This window comes from Cherax quadricarinatus, chromosome 39 (genome assembly GCF_038502225.1).
Source record: "Cherax quadricarinatus isolate ZL_2023a chromosome 39, ASM3850222v1, whole genome shotgun sequence".
NCBI lineage: Eukaryota > Metazoa > Arthropoda > Malacostraca > Decapoda > Parastacidae > Cherax > Cherax quadricarinatus.
In genome coordinates this window covers 20622639-20640645 of record NC_091330.1, presented here as the reverse complement: position 1 = coordinate 20640645, position 18007 = coordinate 20622639, and the positions used below count along the sequence as shown (strand labels likewise).

Here is an 18007-nt window from a genome sequence, read left to right as displayed (position 1 = left end):
AAATGGAGGTGATTTTGATTAATTTTACTATAAAAAGAACCTGGAAATGGAGCACAAAGTACAGGAAATGTTTGATTTTTGCCGATGTTCAAAAGTGAACAAATGATGTCATTGTCCAATAAATGTCCAAATAGCCATTCTAATACGCAGTCATGAATGGGTTGATGTAATTTTTACAATTATTACAGTATTGCAGTAGTCTGCATAACAGTAAATCTTCTATTTTTTGTTTGAATAAAATTTCAAAATAAAAAGCAAGAGTAATATCACAGGGACCTGGAGACATGACTGATGAACAAAGAAAATGTTATTTTAGAGCCAGGAATGTCTGCATTGTTCATTCTGGACCTTATTTTGAAATTGTCGTATTTTTTAATTTTCGTGAAATTGGCCAAATTGCAAATTTCTGACCATGTTATTGGGTAGTTGAAATCGGTAAATGGGCAGTTTCTTGTACTCAATCGATAGAAAAAATAGAGTTCTGAAGAAATAGTTATGAGTTTGGTTGACTGGAATAACGGAATTAGCCGAAAATAGGGCTCAAAGTGGGCGAAATTGCCGATTTTTAAATATCGCCGAAGTCGCTAACTTCGCGAGAGCGTAATTCCGTCAGTTTTCCATCAAATTTCGTTTTTTTGGTGTCTTTACAATCGGGAAAAGATTCTCTATCATTTCATAAGAAAAAATAATTTTTTTTTTTTTCGAATATTTTGCGACACCAGAAGCAACTTCAGGATTTGGCCCTTCGACAGTCAAAGGGTTAACCCTTTCAGGGTCCAAGGCCCAAATCTGGAGTCACGCACCAGTGTCCAAGAATTTTCAAAAAAAAAATTTGTTATTTTTTCTTATGAAATCGTAGAGAATCTTTTTGTGAAGGTAATAAAACAAAAAGTACGAAATTTGGTGGAAAATTGACGAAATTATGCTCTCGCGAATTTTGATGTGTCAGCGATATTTACGAATCGGCGATTTTGCCGACTTTGACTCCTATTTTAGGCCAATTACATTATTCCAATCAACCAAATTCTTAGCTATTTCACTAGTATTACTTCTATTCTATCGATTGAGCACAAGAAATCGCCAAGTCAACTGTTTCAACTACAAAATAAAGTGATCGGAAATTGTTAATTTGGCCAATTTAACACAAAGTTCAAAATATTCCAATTTCAAAATAGGGTCCAGAATGAACAATGTAGGCATTCCTGGCACTAAACTAACATTTCCTCTGTTCATTAGTTATGTTTTGAGGCTTTACAAATAAATTGCATTTTGATTTTTTATTCACATAATGAATTTTTATTCACACCAAAAAATAGAAGATTTACTGTTATGCAATACTGTAATAATTGTATAAATATCATCACCATATTTGTGAATATATATTAGACCCACCAGCTGACATGTATTAGACGTGTGAGGTCGTTTGTTTACTCTTGAATATCGGCAAAAATTTAACATTTCCGCTACTTTGAGCTCAGTTTCAAGCCATTTCCAATGCTAAAACCAATCAAAATCATCTCTATTTCTGTAATATGTCTTCCATTCTATCAAATGAGACCAAGAAATCGCAAATACAACTATAAAAAACATACGAAAAAACACTGCAAAGTTGCTGTTTTAATCGAAAAATCATGATTTCATTTTTTTCTCTCATTATACACAGTGTGCTGCAGGATCTGTTTTATGTGGTGCACACATACCACATAGATGTATTCTCTCATATCTAGGCCCAAATGTACCACTCACAGTTTATCAGAGTGAGCTGAGCTCATGGCGTAGATCTACGGTTTGGACCCTGAACGTAAAGCCGTAGATCTACAGGACGGACCCTGAAAGAGTTAAGAAAGGAAACAGAAACGAGGCACTAAACTACAGACCTGTGTCTCTGACATGTATTGTGTGCAAAGTCATGGAGAAGATTATCAGGAGGAGAGTGGTCGAACACCTGGAAAGGAACAAGATTATAAATGAAAACCAGCATGGGTTCATGGAAGGCAAATCTTGTATCACAAACCTCCTGGAGTTTTATGACAAGGTAACAGAAGTAAGACACGAGAGAGAGGGGTGGGTAGATTGCGTTTTCCTAGACTGCAGGAAGGCATTTGACACAGTTCCCCACAAGAGATTAGTGCAGAAGCTGGAGGATCAGGCGCACGTAAAAGGGAGGGCACTGCAATGGATAAGAGAATACCTGACAGGGAGGCAGCAACGAGTCATGGTACGTGAAGAGGTATCACAGTGGGCGCCTGTTACGAGCGGGGTCCCACAGGGGTCAGTTCTAGGACCAGTGCTATTTTTGATATATGTGAACGACATGATGGAAGGAATAGACTCTGAAGTGTCCCTGCTCGCAGATGACGTGAAGTTGATGAGAAGAATTAAATCGGACGAGGATGAGGCAGGACTGCAAAGAGACCTGGACAGGCTGGACATGTCGTCCAGCAACTGGCTTCTCGAATTCAATCCAGCCAAATGCAAAGTCATGAAGATTGGGGAGGGGCAAAGAAGACCGCAGACAGAGTATAGGCTAGGTGGACAAAGACTACAGACCTCACTCAGGGAGAAAGACCTTGGGGTGACCATAACACCGAGCACATCACCGGAGGCACACATCAACCAAATAACCGCTGCAGCATACGGGCGCCTGGCAAACCTGAGAATAGCGTTCCGATACCTTAATAAGGAATCGTTCAAGACACTGTACACTGTGTATGTTAGGCCCATACTGGACTATGCAGCACCAGTCTGGAACCCACACCTGGTCAAGCACGTCAAGAAGTTAGAGAAAGTACAAAGGTTTGCAACAAGGCTAGTCCCAGAGCTCAAGGGAATGTCGTACGAGGAAAGGTTAAGGGAAATCGGACTGACGACACTGGAGGACAGAAGGGTCAGGGGAGACATGATAACGACATACAAGATACTGCGGGGAATAGACAAGGTGGACAGAGATAGGATGTTCCAGAAAGGGGACACAGGGACAAGGGGTCACAACTGGAAGCTGAAGACTCAGACGAGTCACAGGGACGTTAGGAAGTATTTCTTCAGTCATAGAGTTGTCAGCAAGTGGAATAGCCTAGCAAGTGAAGTAGTGGAGGCAGGAACCATACATAGTTTTAAGAAGAGGTATGACAAAGCTCAGGAAGCAGAGAGAGAGAGAGGATCCAGTAGTGATCAGTGAAGAGGCGGGGCCAGGAGCTGAGTCTCGACCCCTGCAACCACAATTAGGTGAATTAGGTGAGTACACACTCACACACACCCACACACACTCACACACACTCACACACACTCACACACACTCACACACACTCACACACTCACACATTCTCACTCACACACATGACTCAACCCCTGCAACTACAACTAGGTGAGTACAACCACAAATAGGTGAGTATGCATGCAGTGTCAGTCCTAGGGCTAGAGCTGTTTCTGGTATATGTGAATGACACTGTCATGCAAATTCTGGTATTGTCAGCAAAGGAGGACATGGTGCTGTGGCTTACATCTCTGTCTATGTCAGATATGAGGATGAGGAAAAAATGGGAGCGAATACTGTACCTTGTAGAACAGAGCTTTTCACTGTAGCCACCTCTGACTTTACTCTGTTTATTATTACTCTTTGTGTTCTATTTCTTAGGAAGTTACAGACCTATCTACCCACTCTTCCTGTTATCCCTTTACCACGCATTCTGTATGCTATTACACCATGATCGCACTTGATGAAGGCTTTCGAAAAGTCTGTGTATACATCTGCATTTTGTTTATCCTCCAGTGCATCCAAGACCATGTTATATTGGTCCAGTAGGTGGGGGAGGCAGGAGTGATCTGCTCTAAACCCATGCTGCCATGGGTTGTGCAACTGTTGGGTATCCAAGTGGTTGGCAATCTTGCTTCTCAGAACCCCTTCAAAGATTTTTATAATGGGGGACATAAGTGCTATTGGCCTGTAATTCTTTACTGCCACCTTTGTGGAGTGGGGCTATATCCATTGTTTTTAGTGACTGTGGGATGACCCCTGTGTCTATGCTCCCTCTCCATAGAATATTTAAGGCACATGAAAGGGATTTCTTGCAGTTCTTGACGAACATGGAGTTCCACAAGTCTGGGCCTGAGGCAGAGTGCACGGGCATGTTATTTATTGCTTTTTCAAAGGCCAGTAGTGTTAGGATCATATAAAAAATTCTTGAGTTAACCAAATTTTGAGACTCAGCCATAAAAAATTAATTTAGATTGTCGACCCTTAGTCTGATTAACGGTTCACTAAACACTGAGTCATATTGGGATTTCAATATCTCACTCATTTCTTTGCTGCCATCTATGTAAGTCCCATCTCGTTTAAGTAGGGGCCCAATACTGGTCAAAGAAGACCATGGTGTACAGGCTATTGGGTCAGAGGCTGCAAACCACTCAAGGAAAAGAAACTTGGAGTGAATATCATAACGAGCAACCTAAGAACAGTGCTTCAACACCTTAGTAAAGTCGTTCAAGACAGTGCATGTCAGGCCTATATTGGAGTATGTAGCACCAGTACGGAACCCACCTGGTCAAGCACATCTAGAAGCTAGAGAAAGTGGAAAGATTTGCAACAGGACTAGCTCTGGAGATAAGAGGTATATCCTATGAAGAGAGGTTAAGGAAAATCAACCTGATGACATTGGAGAACAGGAAGGATAGAGAGGCCATAACAACAATATATAATGAGTGAAACTGACATGGTGGACAGGGACAGAACATTTCAGAGATGTGGCACAGCAACAAAGGGTCACAACTGGAAGTGGAAAACTCAGATGAGTCACAGAGATGTTAAGAAGTATTTCTTTAGTCACAGAGTTGTCAGGAAGTGGAACAATCTGGAGAGTGATGTAGTGGAGGCAAGATCCATACAGAGCTTTCAGAAGTGATACGATAAAGCTCATGGAGCAGGGAGAGTGGACCTAGTAGAGACCAGCAGAGGTGAGGCCAGGAGCTGTAGCTCAACCCCTGCAACCACAAATAGGTAAGTACACGTACATGCACGTACATGCACGCACATGCACACACACACACACACACACACACACACACACACACACACACACACACACACACACACACACACACACACACACAATCTTTCCACCTGGATATCAAATCCTCAGGAAAGACAGAGGGAGGAGAGGGGGAGGAGGAGTTGCACTGCTCATTAAAAACCAGTGGGGGTTTGAGAAAATGGAAGGAACGGATGGCATGGGCAAAAGGGACTACTTAGTAGGAACAATCCAGTCTGAGGGACATAAGGTGATAATTGCAGTAATGTACAACCCACCACAGAACTGCAGGAGGCCAAGAGAAGAATATGCACAGATAAGAAGGGAGGCTCAGCGGCAATACGAAAATGACATAGCATCGAAAGTCAAGACTGACCCGAAGCTGCTGTACAGCCACATCAGGAGGAAAACAACAGTCAAGGACCAGGTAATCAGACTGAGGAAGGGTGATGGGGAATTCACAAGAAACGACCAAGAGGTATGTCAGGAGCTCAACACAAGATTTAAAGAAGTATTTATAGTGGAAACCAGTAGGACTCCAGGAAATCAGAGCAGGGGGGGTGCACCAGCAAGTGCTGGATGAGGTACATATAACCAAGGAGGAAGTGAAGAAGCTGCTATGCGAACTTGACACCTCAAAGGCGGTGGGACCAGACAACATCTCTCCGTGGGTCCTTAAAGAGGGAGCAAACACATTGTGTGTACCATTAACGAAGATCTTCAACACATCATTTGAAACTGGGCAACTCCCTGAGGTATGGAAGATGGCAAATGTAGTCCCAATTTTTAAAAAGGGAGACAGACATGAGGCACTAAACTACAGACCTGTATCACTAACGTGTATAGTATGCAAGGTCATGGAGAAGATCATCAGGAGGAGAGTGGTGGAGCACCTGGAAAGAAACAAGTGTATAATTGACAACCAGCATGGTTTCAGGGAGGGAAAATCCTGTGTCACAAACCTATTAGAGTTTTATGACAAGGTGACAGAAGTAAGACAAGAGAGAGAGGGGTGGATCGACTGCATTTTTTTGGACTGCAAGAAGGCCTTCGACACAGTTCCTCACAAGAGGTTACTGCAAAAGCTAGAGGATCAGGCACACATAACAGGAAAGGCACTGCAATGGATAAGAGAATACCTTACAGGGAAGCAACAACGAGTCATGGTATGTGATGAGGTGTCAGAGTGGGCGCCTGTGACAAGCGGGGTTCCACAGGGGTCAGTCCTAGGACCTGTGCTGTTCTTGGTATATGTGAATGACATAACAGAAGGGATAGACTCAGAAGTGTCCTTGTTTGCGGATGATGTGAAGTTAATGAGAAGAATCAAATCGGATGAGGATCAGGCAGGACTACAAAGAGACCTGGACAGGCTACAAGCCTGGTCCAGCAACTGGCTCCTTGAGTTTAACCCTGCCAAATGCAAAGTCATGAAGATTGGGGAAGGGCAAAGAAGACTGCAGACACAATATAGTTTAGATGGCCAAAGTCTGCAAACCTCACTCAAGGAAAAAGATCTAGGGGTGAGTATAACACCGAGCATATCTCTTGAGGCGCACATCAATCAGATAACTGCTGCAGCATACGGGCGACTGGTAAACCTACGGATAGCGTTCTGATACCTCAGTAAGGATTTGTTCAAGACTCTGTATACCATTTACGTCAGGCCCATACTGGAGTATGCAGCACTCAGTTTGGAATCCACACCTAGTCAAGCACGTCAAGAAATTAGAGAAAGTGCAAAGGTTTGCAACAAGACTAGTCCCAGAGCTACGGGGATTGTCCTACGAAGAAAGGTTGAGGGAAATCGGCCTGATGACACTGGAGGCCAGGAGGGTCAGGGGAGACATGATAACGACATATAAAATACTGCGCGGAATAGACGAGGTGGACAAAGATGGGATGTTCCAGAGATGGGACACAGACACAAGAGGTCACAATTGGAAGTTGAAGACTCAGATGAATCAAAGGGATGTTAGGAAGTATTTCTTCAGTCATAGAGTAGTCAAGCCGTGGAATAGCCTAGAAAGTGAAGTAGTGGAGGCGGGAACCATACATAGTTTTAAGGCGAGGTATGATAAAGCTCACGGAGCAGGGAGAGAGAGGACCTAGTAGCAATCAGTGAAGAGGTGGGGCCAGGAGCTATGAATCGACCCCTGCAACCACAAATAGGTGAGTACAAATAGGTGAGTACACACACACACACACACACACACACACACACAGTGATGACTTGACCCCTGCAACCACATATAGGTGACAACTTTCATGCTCTTACTCTCTCTAACAATCTGTTCCACATAATCCTATCCCCCCCTCCTCACACACACACACACTGTCTTACACACTTTCTCAAGACTTACTGATTGATGGAGAGAGGTGGGCATATGCAGGATCTATTGGTCCAAAGGTAGGCATCAGTGGCTGTCAGCACCAGAACCCTTCCTGCCTTCACCACTTCCTTCACCAGCACTGTCGTAAGCGTCAGTTCTCCATAAGTGTCTACACTCTTCACACTCCCACGAAGCACTGAGGACACACTGCAGTGTCAGAAATACTAATGTCAGAAGTATTATAGATGCATACAAGAAGTAAAGATACCATTGCCAGCTGTTGTGTAATAATCACAGCACTGTACTGAATACATATATGTACAGTAGGCATCACTAATATGCATACATACAAAACACACAGATAATGAGAGTGCTTACGATAAAATAGTTTAAAAATACAATACGTACTGATATTTTTTATGGGTTACTCACCTAAACTAGTATTTCATGAGATTACTGTAGCTTTTGATGCATTCCTTAAGTCTCCTAAGAAATGATAAGGGTAAATTATAAAGGAGAGAAGAGTCAATACCCTTCCCACACTTGCTTAATGGCACTCAAGAGTTTGTAAAGGACACATCCATGCCACAAAGCTGATGCTTATTAACCCTTAAACGGTCCAATATATATACGTTTTATTTTTCCTGCCTTCAAATTTGGCATGATTGGCCTGAGATGCCTTGTCAGCATAGAATGGGTCCTAACACTCAGTATGCGCGGTATTAAAAAAACCTGCTCGACTCACGACCACTCGACTTACGACCGTGTTTTTTATGCCAAATTTCTGGGAAATAAACAACTATTTGTGTTGTACACAGTGTTTATCCTAAACCTTACAGTATAAAATACAGTACTAACAACATAAAAAGTAAAGTAAAACATGAAATATCAAAATAAAACAATAAAATAAAGTCATTACAAAAATGTTTTTGTTGATATTCAGTAGTAAAGTTCGACTTACGACCATTTCAACTTACGACCGGTTTCTCAGAACCGAACTCGGTCGTAAGTCGGATGGTAGGTGTACAGCAGGGCCCCGCTTTACGGCGTTTCGCTTTACGGCGTTCCGCTAATATGGACATTTCAAATAATGACCAAAACTCGCTATACGGCTCCCCCCACCTGTCTTTCTAATATGGTCACAGCGGCCCACCGAGTTTGTTTACATTCTCCCTGAGCACATCTCCTTATTATGTCTGGAAACTTTCCAAAATTTCAAGTGTTTTAAAGTTATTGTATATTTTATATGTATTGTACTTGATAATTAAACTTGTGTACACCTGTACCTAAATAAACTTACACACTGTGCTGGCATGTAGGTACACATTAAAATCACTAAGAGTCTCTCTACTCTTGATGCAATAATAATAATAATAATAATAATAATAATAATAATAATAATAATAATAATAATAATAATAATCTCTTGGGCACATTAATGTCGCATATTACGTTAATATAGACATTTCCCTTAATCTAAGATATTTTTTTCAAAATTATATAAGAAACACATTATGTAACACACAAACATGATACATGCACCCACAGTATAAAAATTTATACAAATAAATATGAGATGTTTACCAAACGGTTTGCAGAAGTGTTGGAAGAATTACGTTTTCTCTAGCCCGTCACCTGTTACTAGGGATAACTGTAGAAAAATATTCCTTTCGTATGCCTTCACTTTATAGCTATAATTCTGTACTAACTTGTACACAGTGTAAGAGTATTTGTTTCGTGATTTAATTATTATAATAATAATAAAAATATTATAAGGTAAAAGTTTCACAAACTCTTACAAATGTACATGAATGAACTAAAACTGGACACGTATTAATACCGTCTATTTCGCCTGACCGAGTGATCGTCCACAACCTGTTCAGTTTGTTTGTTTACGCTGTCTGAGCTCGGTGTATCATTAAATGTTGTATATTACGTTAATATACACATTTTCATTAATCCATCCGTGATATTTTTTCAAAATTATATAATAAACACGATACATAACATAAATACATAACAACATGTGTAGAGAACCTAGGATAACCCAAAAAAGTCAGTGACTTACTTCCATTGCCTTCACTCAGAGCATCATTTCTTCTCAAAATGATGTTACATGAGAATGGGAGTGTTCTTCTTTATTTATTCTACCGTATCAATGTAGAGACAACCTGTACACAATGTAACACAAACCAGACGTGTACACTGTTTACAAAACTTACCTTCGCCTGGTTTGTTTACATAACTGCGCCTGTCCTCTCTCATGCACTCATTCTTTCTCTCTGGTATGGTAGCCTGGCTGACTACCATACATACCACACTTGATTTTTTACAATAAATACTACTCATCTCACCCTATATTTTAAGGTAAGTAATGAGTGAACTGTATATACATTTTATCGCTCTGGGATGCTTAAATATCATAGAATAGTATGTGTGGGTGGGGTGGCCTGGTATGGTAGCCTGGCTGACTACCATACATACCACACTTGATTTTTTACAATAAATACTACTCATCTCGCCCTATATTTTAAGGTAAGTAATGAGTGAACTGTATATACATTTTATCGCTCTGGGATGCTTAAATATCATAGAATAGTATGTGTGGGTGGGGTGGCCTGGTATGGTAGCCTGGCTGACTACCATACATACCACACTTGATTTCTTACAATAAATACTACTTGTCTCACCCTAGATTAAGACTATAAATATTTTAAGGTAAGTAATGAGTGCACTATGTGTGTATTGTACTTTTTTATTGTTTTTTGATGCCTGGCTCTATTGCTAACATAATATATGTTAGTGCAAACTTGTTATCTAGTGTTTGTATGCATTTGTAAGTGGAAAAAAAGGGTGTTCCACTTTACGGCGGTTTCCGCTTTACGGCGGTAGCCTGGAACCTAACCCGCCATATAAGTGGGGACCTCCTGTACTTTGTATATATTCCAAGACAATAGTAAATTGCTAAGCCAGGTGTAAATGTCCACCTGTCAGTGTGTTTGTGACAATTTGAGTACAATTTCAGTACCTAATACTAGTGTCAGAACAAAGATTGGTTATAAAATGACAAGAACTACTACAAATTGTAATTATCAGAACATAAAAATTACATAAAATAATATGAAAAATAGAAAAAAAGGTATATCGGCAACACTTCTGCAAGTGGCAGGACTCGATGTTGCTGTCACATGAGCATCCAGTGCCAACTTCTCGGCCTCATATTTCAATAAGTACTGACCCTAAAAAAAAAATTTTTATTCTAAAATACTTAAAAAAATGTGCTCTTTTTTTCTATAATTTTTTTTTTTTTTCAAAAGCATGGTTTTCATGGCGCCATAGACACAAAGCATATGCTCCCAGAGACTTCTCGCCTCAATCCAGCCAATCACACACCTTCTGGGCGGAGCTTGAAGGTGGCGTCACTCGGGTACTGTCCTCTGCTATTGGCTGGGAGCTCCTCGAGTGTTCAGTACTGCTTGACTTGTTGAAGGAGCAGCATTTCGACCCTCACTCTCCTGATATTTCACCAATTTACACCACTCCAGAATGTCGGTAAGTTTCTGAATGTGTTTCCAGTGCATTATTGAATGTTTGAACTTCATTTTGAGATGTAAATGAATTGCCTGAGGCATTGAGAAGTAACAAATAAATGCACTTGAAGTTTTGTTTACCTTTTTGGTATCAATATTGAGGCCCGGCCTGACAATGGTAGATTATCACTTACTGTTTTTGTGTCAATATTGAGGCTCAGCCTGACAATGGTGATAAGAAATGGGCCAATGAAGGTATCATATATCATGGATTAACAGATCATAATTAGACCGTCTTTGTCACTGATAGCTAACAATTGCATGCTGAATCAAATTCATTGATATATGAGTAATTTTACCTTGTAAATTTATGAAATTTGCTCATATAGAATGCTCATTTTGTGTTTTCTGTTCATTTCAGTTGAACACAAATGTGTTTTATGGATCAAGGGCTCAAAGAAGAAGGGATTACATCGTGCCAGAGTTACATGATGACAGTGACCCTAATGAGGAAGTGGATTCTGGAGATGATTATGAGCCACAGGCAAATGATGCTTCTTCAAGTGAAGATGAACATGAAAATGTGTCTAAGAGAAGTGGGCAAGTTAATGTAAAACGAAGAAATGTACGAAAACAAGCAGTTAAAGATGATGAGGTTGAGGTAGATGAAACAACTGTCAACAACACTAATGCCACCTGGAGCAAACTTGACATAACAAATACTCCATTACCTGACTACAAACATGAGGTACCAACACATATCAAGGAACCATTTCAATATTTTTGTCAATTATTTACTGCAGAAATGTTAGAAAGCCTTGTATTTAACACAAACTTGTATGCAACACAGAAAGATGTTAATACTAACTTCAACACCACTAGTGAAGAGCTTATGCAATTTGTTGGAATTCTGATATTCATGAGTATGGACACCCTGCCCTCTTTAGAAGATTACTGGTCCCATAATCATTGTCATCCTGATATTACAACTGTTATGACATCTAAAAGGTTTAGGTCACTAAGGACAGCTATTCATATAAATGATAATACCAAGGCAACAGCTGACAGGTTCCATAAAGTAAGACCACTGTTTGAAGGTCTAAGAAAAGCATGCCTAACAGTTCCAGGTACACCAAAGCAATCAGTTGATGAGGTAATGGTAGGATATAAGGGAACAAGAGCAGGAAATCTCAGGCAATATATCAGGACCAAGCCTGATAAATGGGGGTTTAAACTTTTTTGCCGGGCCAGCGATGATGGATTTATACATGACATAATGATGTATCAAGGTCAAACAACATTTGATTATCACAGTGTTAGTCTAACAGAGGAGGAGAAGAAAATGCCTATAAGTTCCAAGGTTGTTATTTGCCTTGCAAAGACTATGGACCACACAAAGACCAGTGCAATTTATGCAGATAACTTCTTTACCAGTTTGCCTCTAGTGAAATATCTGCATGCTACATTCAATTGCAGGTACACAGGCACTGCAAGGGACAACAGAATTGGAAAACCACCACTTATGTCTGTCAATGACATGGAAAAAACAAAGGTGAAAAGGAGTGCTATGGATTACTGTTCATTGGATAGTGTCCTTGCTGTACGTTGGAAAGACAATAAGGTTGTTACTATACTGACTAATGATATTGGTATCAACCCAGTGACAAAGATAAGGAGGTACAGCAAGGAGCTCAAACAAAAGGTGGAAGTTGACTGTCCTGCAGTGATAAAGAATTATAATGCCCATATGGGGGGCATAGATAAGAATGATATGTTGGTGCATCTCTACAAGTCTCCACTCAAAGCAAAACGCTGGTACATGAGGCTCTTTGGATATGTCATTGATCTTTGTTGTGTCAATGGCTGGTTGTTGTACAGGCGTGAATGTGGTGTTTTGAAAGAGAAATACATGAACCTCAAGGAATTTCGGTTTTCCATCTCCAAATCTGCAAGAAAGTCAACCAATGGAATCCCAAGGAGCCTGAGATCTCCAAGTTGTTCAACTTCACGGTCTTCTTCAAGGTCTTCTTCAGTTGATGACATTCCCAATCGGCATCGAAAAAGGTCTAATGATACAATATTTGATGAAACACAAAAACACTGGCCAGTTTCTGCAAAGAGGCTTTCATGTAAACATTGCAACACCAAGAACAAGAGGACCTACTCTTCCTTTGCTTGTTCCTTCTGCAAGGTTAATTTATGTCTAAATTCAATGAGGAATTGTTTCCTGGAATTCCATAGGCAACAACATGCTTAAATTCCTCTGATAATATTTTTGTAACATTTTTTCAATTTTTTTATAAAATGTCAATTACTAAAAATGTCTTAAATTTTTTGAAATCAAGTTTCTGTGCCTTTTGTTTACCCAAGTTGTTTATGAATAAACCTTAAAAGTAAATTTATGCCTTTAATTATCAGTTATAACAGCTGTTATGATTCTTTTAGACAAATACCTTTGTCAGGCTTGCATCAAATTTGATGCCTGATCTGTCACCTACAGTTTAACCATTGTCGGGGAGTGCCTCATATTTGATGCGGCCAAAAAGGGCATTTTATGGCCCAAAAATAAATAAACTAAAAAAATGATCACAAATAAATATGTCTTAGAACTGCATATACTGTCACAATATAGGTTGCAATTGTTGCATTTGCTCAAATATGAGGCACGGCCTGGTAAAGGGTTAAGACTATAAATATTTTAAGGTAAGTAATGAGTGCACTATGTGTGTATTGTACTTTTTTATTGTTTTTTGATGCCTGGCTCTATTGCTAACATAATATATGTTAGTGCAAACTTGTTATCTAGTGTTTGTATGCATTTGTAAGTGGAAAAAAAGGGTGTTCCACTTTACGGCGGTTTCCGCTTTACGGCGGTAGCCTGGAACCTAACCCGCCATATAAGTGGGGCCCTCCTGTACTTTGTATATATTCCAAGACAATAGTAAATTGCTAAGCCAGGTGTAAATGTCCACCTGTCAGTGTGTTTGTGACAATTTGAGTACAATTTCAGTACCTAATACTAGTGTCAGAACAAAGATTGGTTATAAAATGACAAGAACTACTACAAATTGTAATTATCAGAACATAAAAATTACATAAAATAATATGAAAAATAGAAAAAAAAGTATATCGACAACATTTCTGCAAGTGGCAGGACTCGATGTTGCTGTCACATGAGCATCCAGTGCCAACTTCTCGGCCTCATATTTCAATAAGTACTGACCCTAAAAAAAAATTTTTATTCTAAAATACTTAAAAAAATGTGCTCTTTTTTTCTATAATTTTTTTTTTTTTTCAAAATATTCGGGGCGCTGCGCAAGTGAGCGTATATATACGCTTGGACCATTTAAGGGTTAAGGGTCTACGTGTTTGCTATTGGACTAAAGTCCAGCGAGTTACCAGGCCAGTCATTAAAGAATGAAATCTCACATTTAGCCTTTTATGTCTTTGGCAGTATGGCAAGGGGCATCATTTTACATAAAAAAAAAAAAGTTGCCCTGGTGCCTCTCAAAACTGTCAGGCAAATAGTCTTCTAAAAGCTCTAAATCCCAACCTTTATTCATTGAAACATTTTTTTGTAATTTCCCTAAACCACAGTAGCTAAAACACCAGACCATGAGGGAGAAAGGGAGCCTAACAACTTTACCTGTGTATTTAGAAGCAAGACAATCTGACTAGTTTCCTTCAAACACATTTATAATTTCCACTGCCTGTTACACAAAAAGTGACTGTCATGCCAAAACACTGACTTCCACTTTTAATCATCTCATTTAATGTATTTCTGTTAACTCTTCCCTTAGCTGTAAGAAGTGGCTTGAAACTATGAAACACCCTGATACTACAATATGCCTGGGGATCCACCACAGCAAATCACCTTAAGCCAATAACAACACAACAAAAAGTGGTAGTGTGAGTGATCACTCGGTCTACTGCCAGACAACACACTCCTCCACTCTTCAAATTCACTGATACTACTGTGCATACTACATGTACAGGATAATAAATACATATATCAATCCTGCCCTGAAACTCCTTGACAGTTGCAACAGAATTCATAGGCATAATACTAGACACAAAAATCTCTACGATATTCCCACATCCAGTTCAATCTTTCCAAATATTTGATGTACATATAAGAACCTAAAATCTGAATGTTCTACCTGAAAACTCCAGTCTCTCTCTTTCTGGCAGCCACTTCAAAGCTACTGTTAAAAAACACCTCCTTTCCCTAATGTGATCCTAACAACACTTATGCTAAACATTTGTTTCAAACTGTATTGACTACCATTCATTCATCATATGTATCTAGCTTTATCCCTAATATATCTCCAGTTACACTTTTTTAATGAATTGCTAAACACCTCCAATATTTTAAAAACTATATATTCTTATTCTCACATCTTTGTAACCATAATTTATTTTTAAGGCTGCCAAAAATGCTTTGCATATCAAAGGGCTTTCTATAAAGTAGTCATATATGTCAAATACCTAGGTAGTAGGTTGGTAGACAGCAACCGCTCAGGGAAGCACTGCTGTCCTGCCAAGTGAGTGTGAAACGGAAACCTGTAATTGTTTTACATGATGGTAGGATTGCTGGTATTTTTTTTTTCTGTCTCATAAACATGCAAGATTTCAAGTACATCTTGCTACTTCTACTTACACTTAAATCACACTACACATGCATGTATAAGCATATACAGCCTCTCCTCGCTTAGCAACGTACTCATTTATCAATGACTCAGACTTATGACAGGTTCTCTGACCAATATGCATACCTAAATAATGTACAGTAGACAGTCATTTAGCACGAGTTTATTTGGCATGATTTGGGTATAGCACGATTGAAGAACTGTGGCACAATTTTATGTAACACGTCGTAAAATTAATTTAACACAGTTCAGTTTGCGGAAAGGAAAAAAAAAAGTTTCTTTTCCTCAAGCAGCCGCCTTGTTGTGGATCAGTGGGGGAGACCTCCCGCCATCCCCTGCCACCCTGACACCACCCCAGCATTCGTACTTCATGCGTGTCCAGTCTTTCTTCTCTGCTACAAGCTAGCTGTGTTTGTGAATTGTGTTTTGATCTTTTAATTACTATACCATGTATCTGCCAAGCAATCATGACACGCAGTAGGCATACCAGTGTTGTTGAAAATAGCAAGAAAAGGTATAAGCATTAAAGTCTTAGAATTAACAAAGTAATGAAAGTAATGAAGTGTTACTTTGCACACATAAAAAGAGGTAAATATAAGTTTATGTGACTGATTGACTGACATTGAATGACTGAATTACTGAATGACTCAACTGCCTTACTGAATGACTTAACTGACTGACTTCTGACTTGAATGAATAGCTTACTAACTTGCCTGAATAACTTACTGACTTGCCTGAATAACTTACTGACTTGATTGAATAATTACTGACTTACTGAATGACTCGACTAACTGAACGACTTGACTGACTTACTGAATGACTCGAATGACTTACTGAATGATTCGACTGACTTATTGAATGACTCGACTGACTTACTGAATGACTTGACTAACTTACTGAATGACTTGACTTACTGAATGACTTAACTGACTGACTTCTGATTTGACTGAATAACTTACTGACTTGACTTGACTGACTTACTGACTTGACTTACTGAATGATTTAAAGTTAGACACTCTAGTACAACCATCGACTTCAGTACCAGAACCTCTACCATCCACCTCAGCCCAGTAGGACCACAACATAACTCTCCAGTCGCTTTACAATCATCTACAAACACCAGCACCAACAATTTAAGGTAAGAAATACTATTATTTCTGTTACATTTGTAGTCTTAAGCAGTAAAAACAACATAATACATCACAACAATGAACTACAATTACATATTCACTTTTATTTTTTTAAGAAGTGGAGGCCTCAAAAAAAAGTTGTTTGGCTTTCTTGGGGCTTTCAGGAAAGTAACCCTATTTTCCCCACAAATTCTTCAGTTCATCTAACACGGTTTTATCTAGCACGGCATTTTCAGGAATGTAACTACCGTGTTAAATGACGGTCTACTGTATATTAGAGCTGATTTCCTCTATTCTGTTTATTACAATATTCAGTGCACTTCTGTATAAACATTTAAAAATGTATCAGAAAAGTTATAAATGGTGCAAAGGTAACATTAAAACAATATCAAAGAGAGTTGACACAAACCCACTACCATTATAGTATGCTCCTCACTTAGCGATGAATTTGTTTACCGACATGGTCTTAGGAATGGTACTCCATCATTAAGTGAGGGGAGGCTGTATATACATACCCCTCTAGGTTTCCATCTATATTCTAACTAGTTTTTGTTCTTGTTTATTTCCACTCATCTTCATGGGGAAGTGGAACAGAATTCTTCCTCTGTAAGTCATATGAGGTGACTAACATGCCAGGAGGAAGGGACTAGTAACCCCTTTTCCTGTATATATTACCCAATTTAAAAGGAGAAACTCTCGTTTTTCATTTTGGGCCACCCTACCTCGGTGGGATATGAGCAGTTTGTTGAAAGAAGAAAGATATGTCAATTACCCTAATTGTATAATATAATGTATTCCCCTGATAGAAATAAAGTTTGTTTGTTTTGTATTATGCACATGGCATTGTATATAAACGTCATAACCCTTTTACTGTCCACACCGCCAAAATTAACATTACTCTGTTTCCACTTTTTTTAAATTATTTTTCTTATGAAATAATAGAGAATCTTTTTCTGAAGGTAATGACACCAAAATTACGAAATTTGATAGAAAACTTATGGAATTACGCAGGCACAAAGTTAGCACAGTAAAATGTAAATACTACACATAATTTGGAGCACAGAAATTGCAAAGTCACCAAAGATATAATTCAAGAGAGCTTAGGAGAGCTTGTTGAAGTGGTTTGGGCATCTAGAGGCCTGGATCAAGACAGGATGACAGAGGGTATGTAAATATGGGGTGGAAGAAAGGAAGGATAGGAGTCAACCTTCGAAAAGTTGGAAGGAGAGGATAAAGGTTTTGAGTGCTACAGGTTTGAACATCCAGCCAGCTTGTGTGAATGTGTTAGATTGAAGCAAATGGAGGGAAGTGGTTTTTAATGCTTGTACTGTTAAATGTAAA

At 39.2% G+C, this 18007-nt stretch overlaps 2 protein-coding genes across 7 annotated transcripts in view; one reads left to right on the top strand and one right to left on the bottom strand.

The window, feature by feature from the left end:
• LOC128696393 (secreted frizzled-related protein 3) overlaps positions 1 to 18007 on the bottom strand; it is a 181404-nt gene that overhangs the window by 124891 nt on the left and 38506 nt on the right. For 3 of the 6 annotated variants that reach the window (XM_070092521.1, XM_070092520.1, XM_070092522.1), the window contains 2 exons: positions 15376 to 15424; positions 7388 to 7564 (listed from right to left, as the gene is read on the bottom strand). In XM_070092521.1, coding sequence (XP_069948622.1) covers positions 7388 to 7564; positions 15376 to 15424 — 226 coding nt within the window. The remainder of the gene's footprint in view (positions 1 to 7387; positions 7565 to 15375; positions 15425 to 18007) is intronic. The other 3 variants (XM_070092523.1, XM_070092525.1, XM_070092524.1) reach the window with 1 other exon arrangement.
• LOC138853776 (piggyBac transposable element-derived protein 3-like) lies at positions 10683 to 13416 on the top strand. The gene is made up of 2 exons (XM_070092514.1): positions 10683 to 10909; positions 11309 to 13416. Exons 1-2 carry the CDS (start codon positions 10904 to 10906, stop codon positions 13142 to 13144), a joined length of 1842 nt encoding a protein of 613 aa, XP_069948615.1. The 5' UTR covers positions 10683 to 10903; the 3' UTR covers positions 13145 to 13416.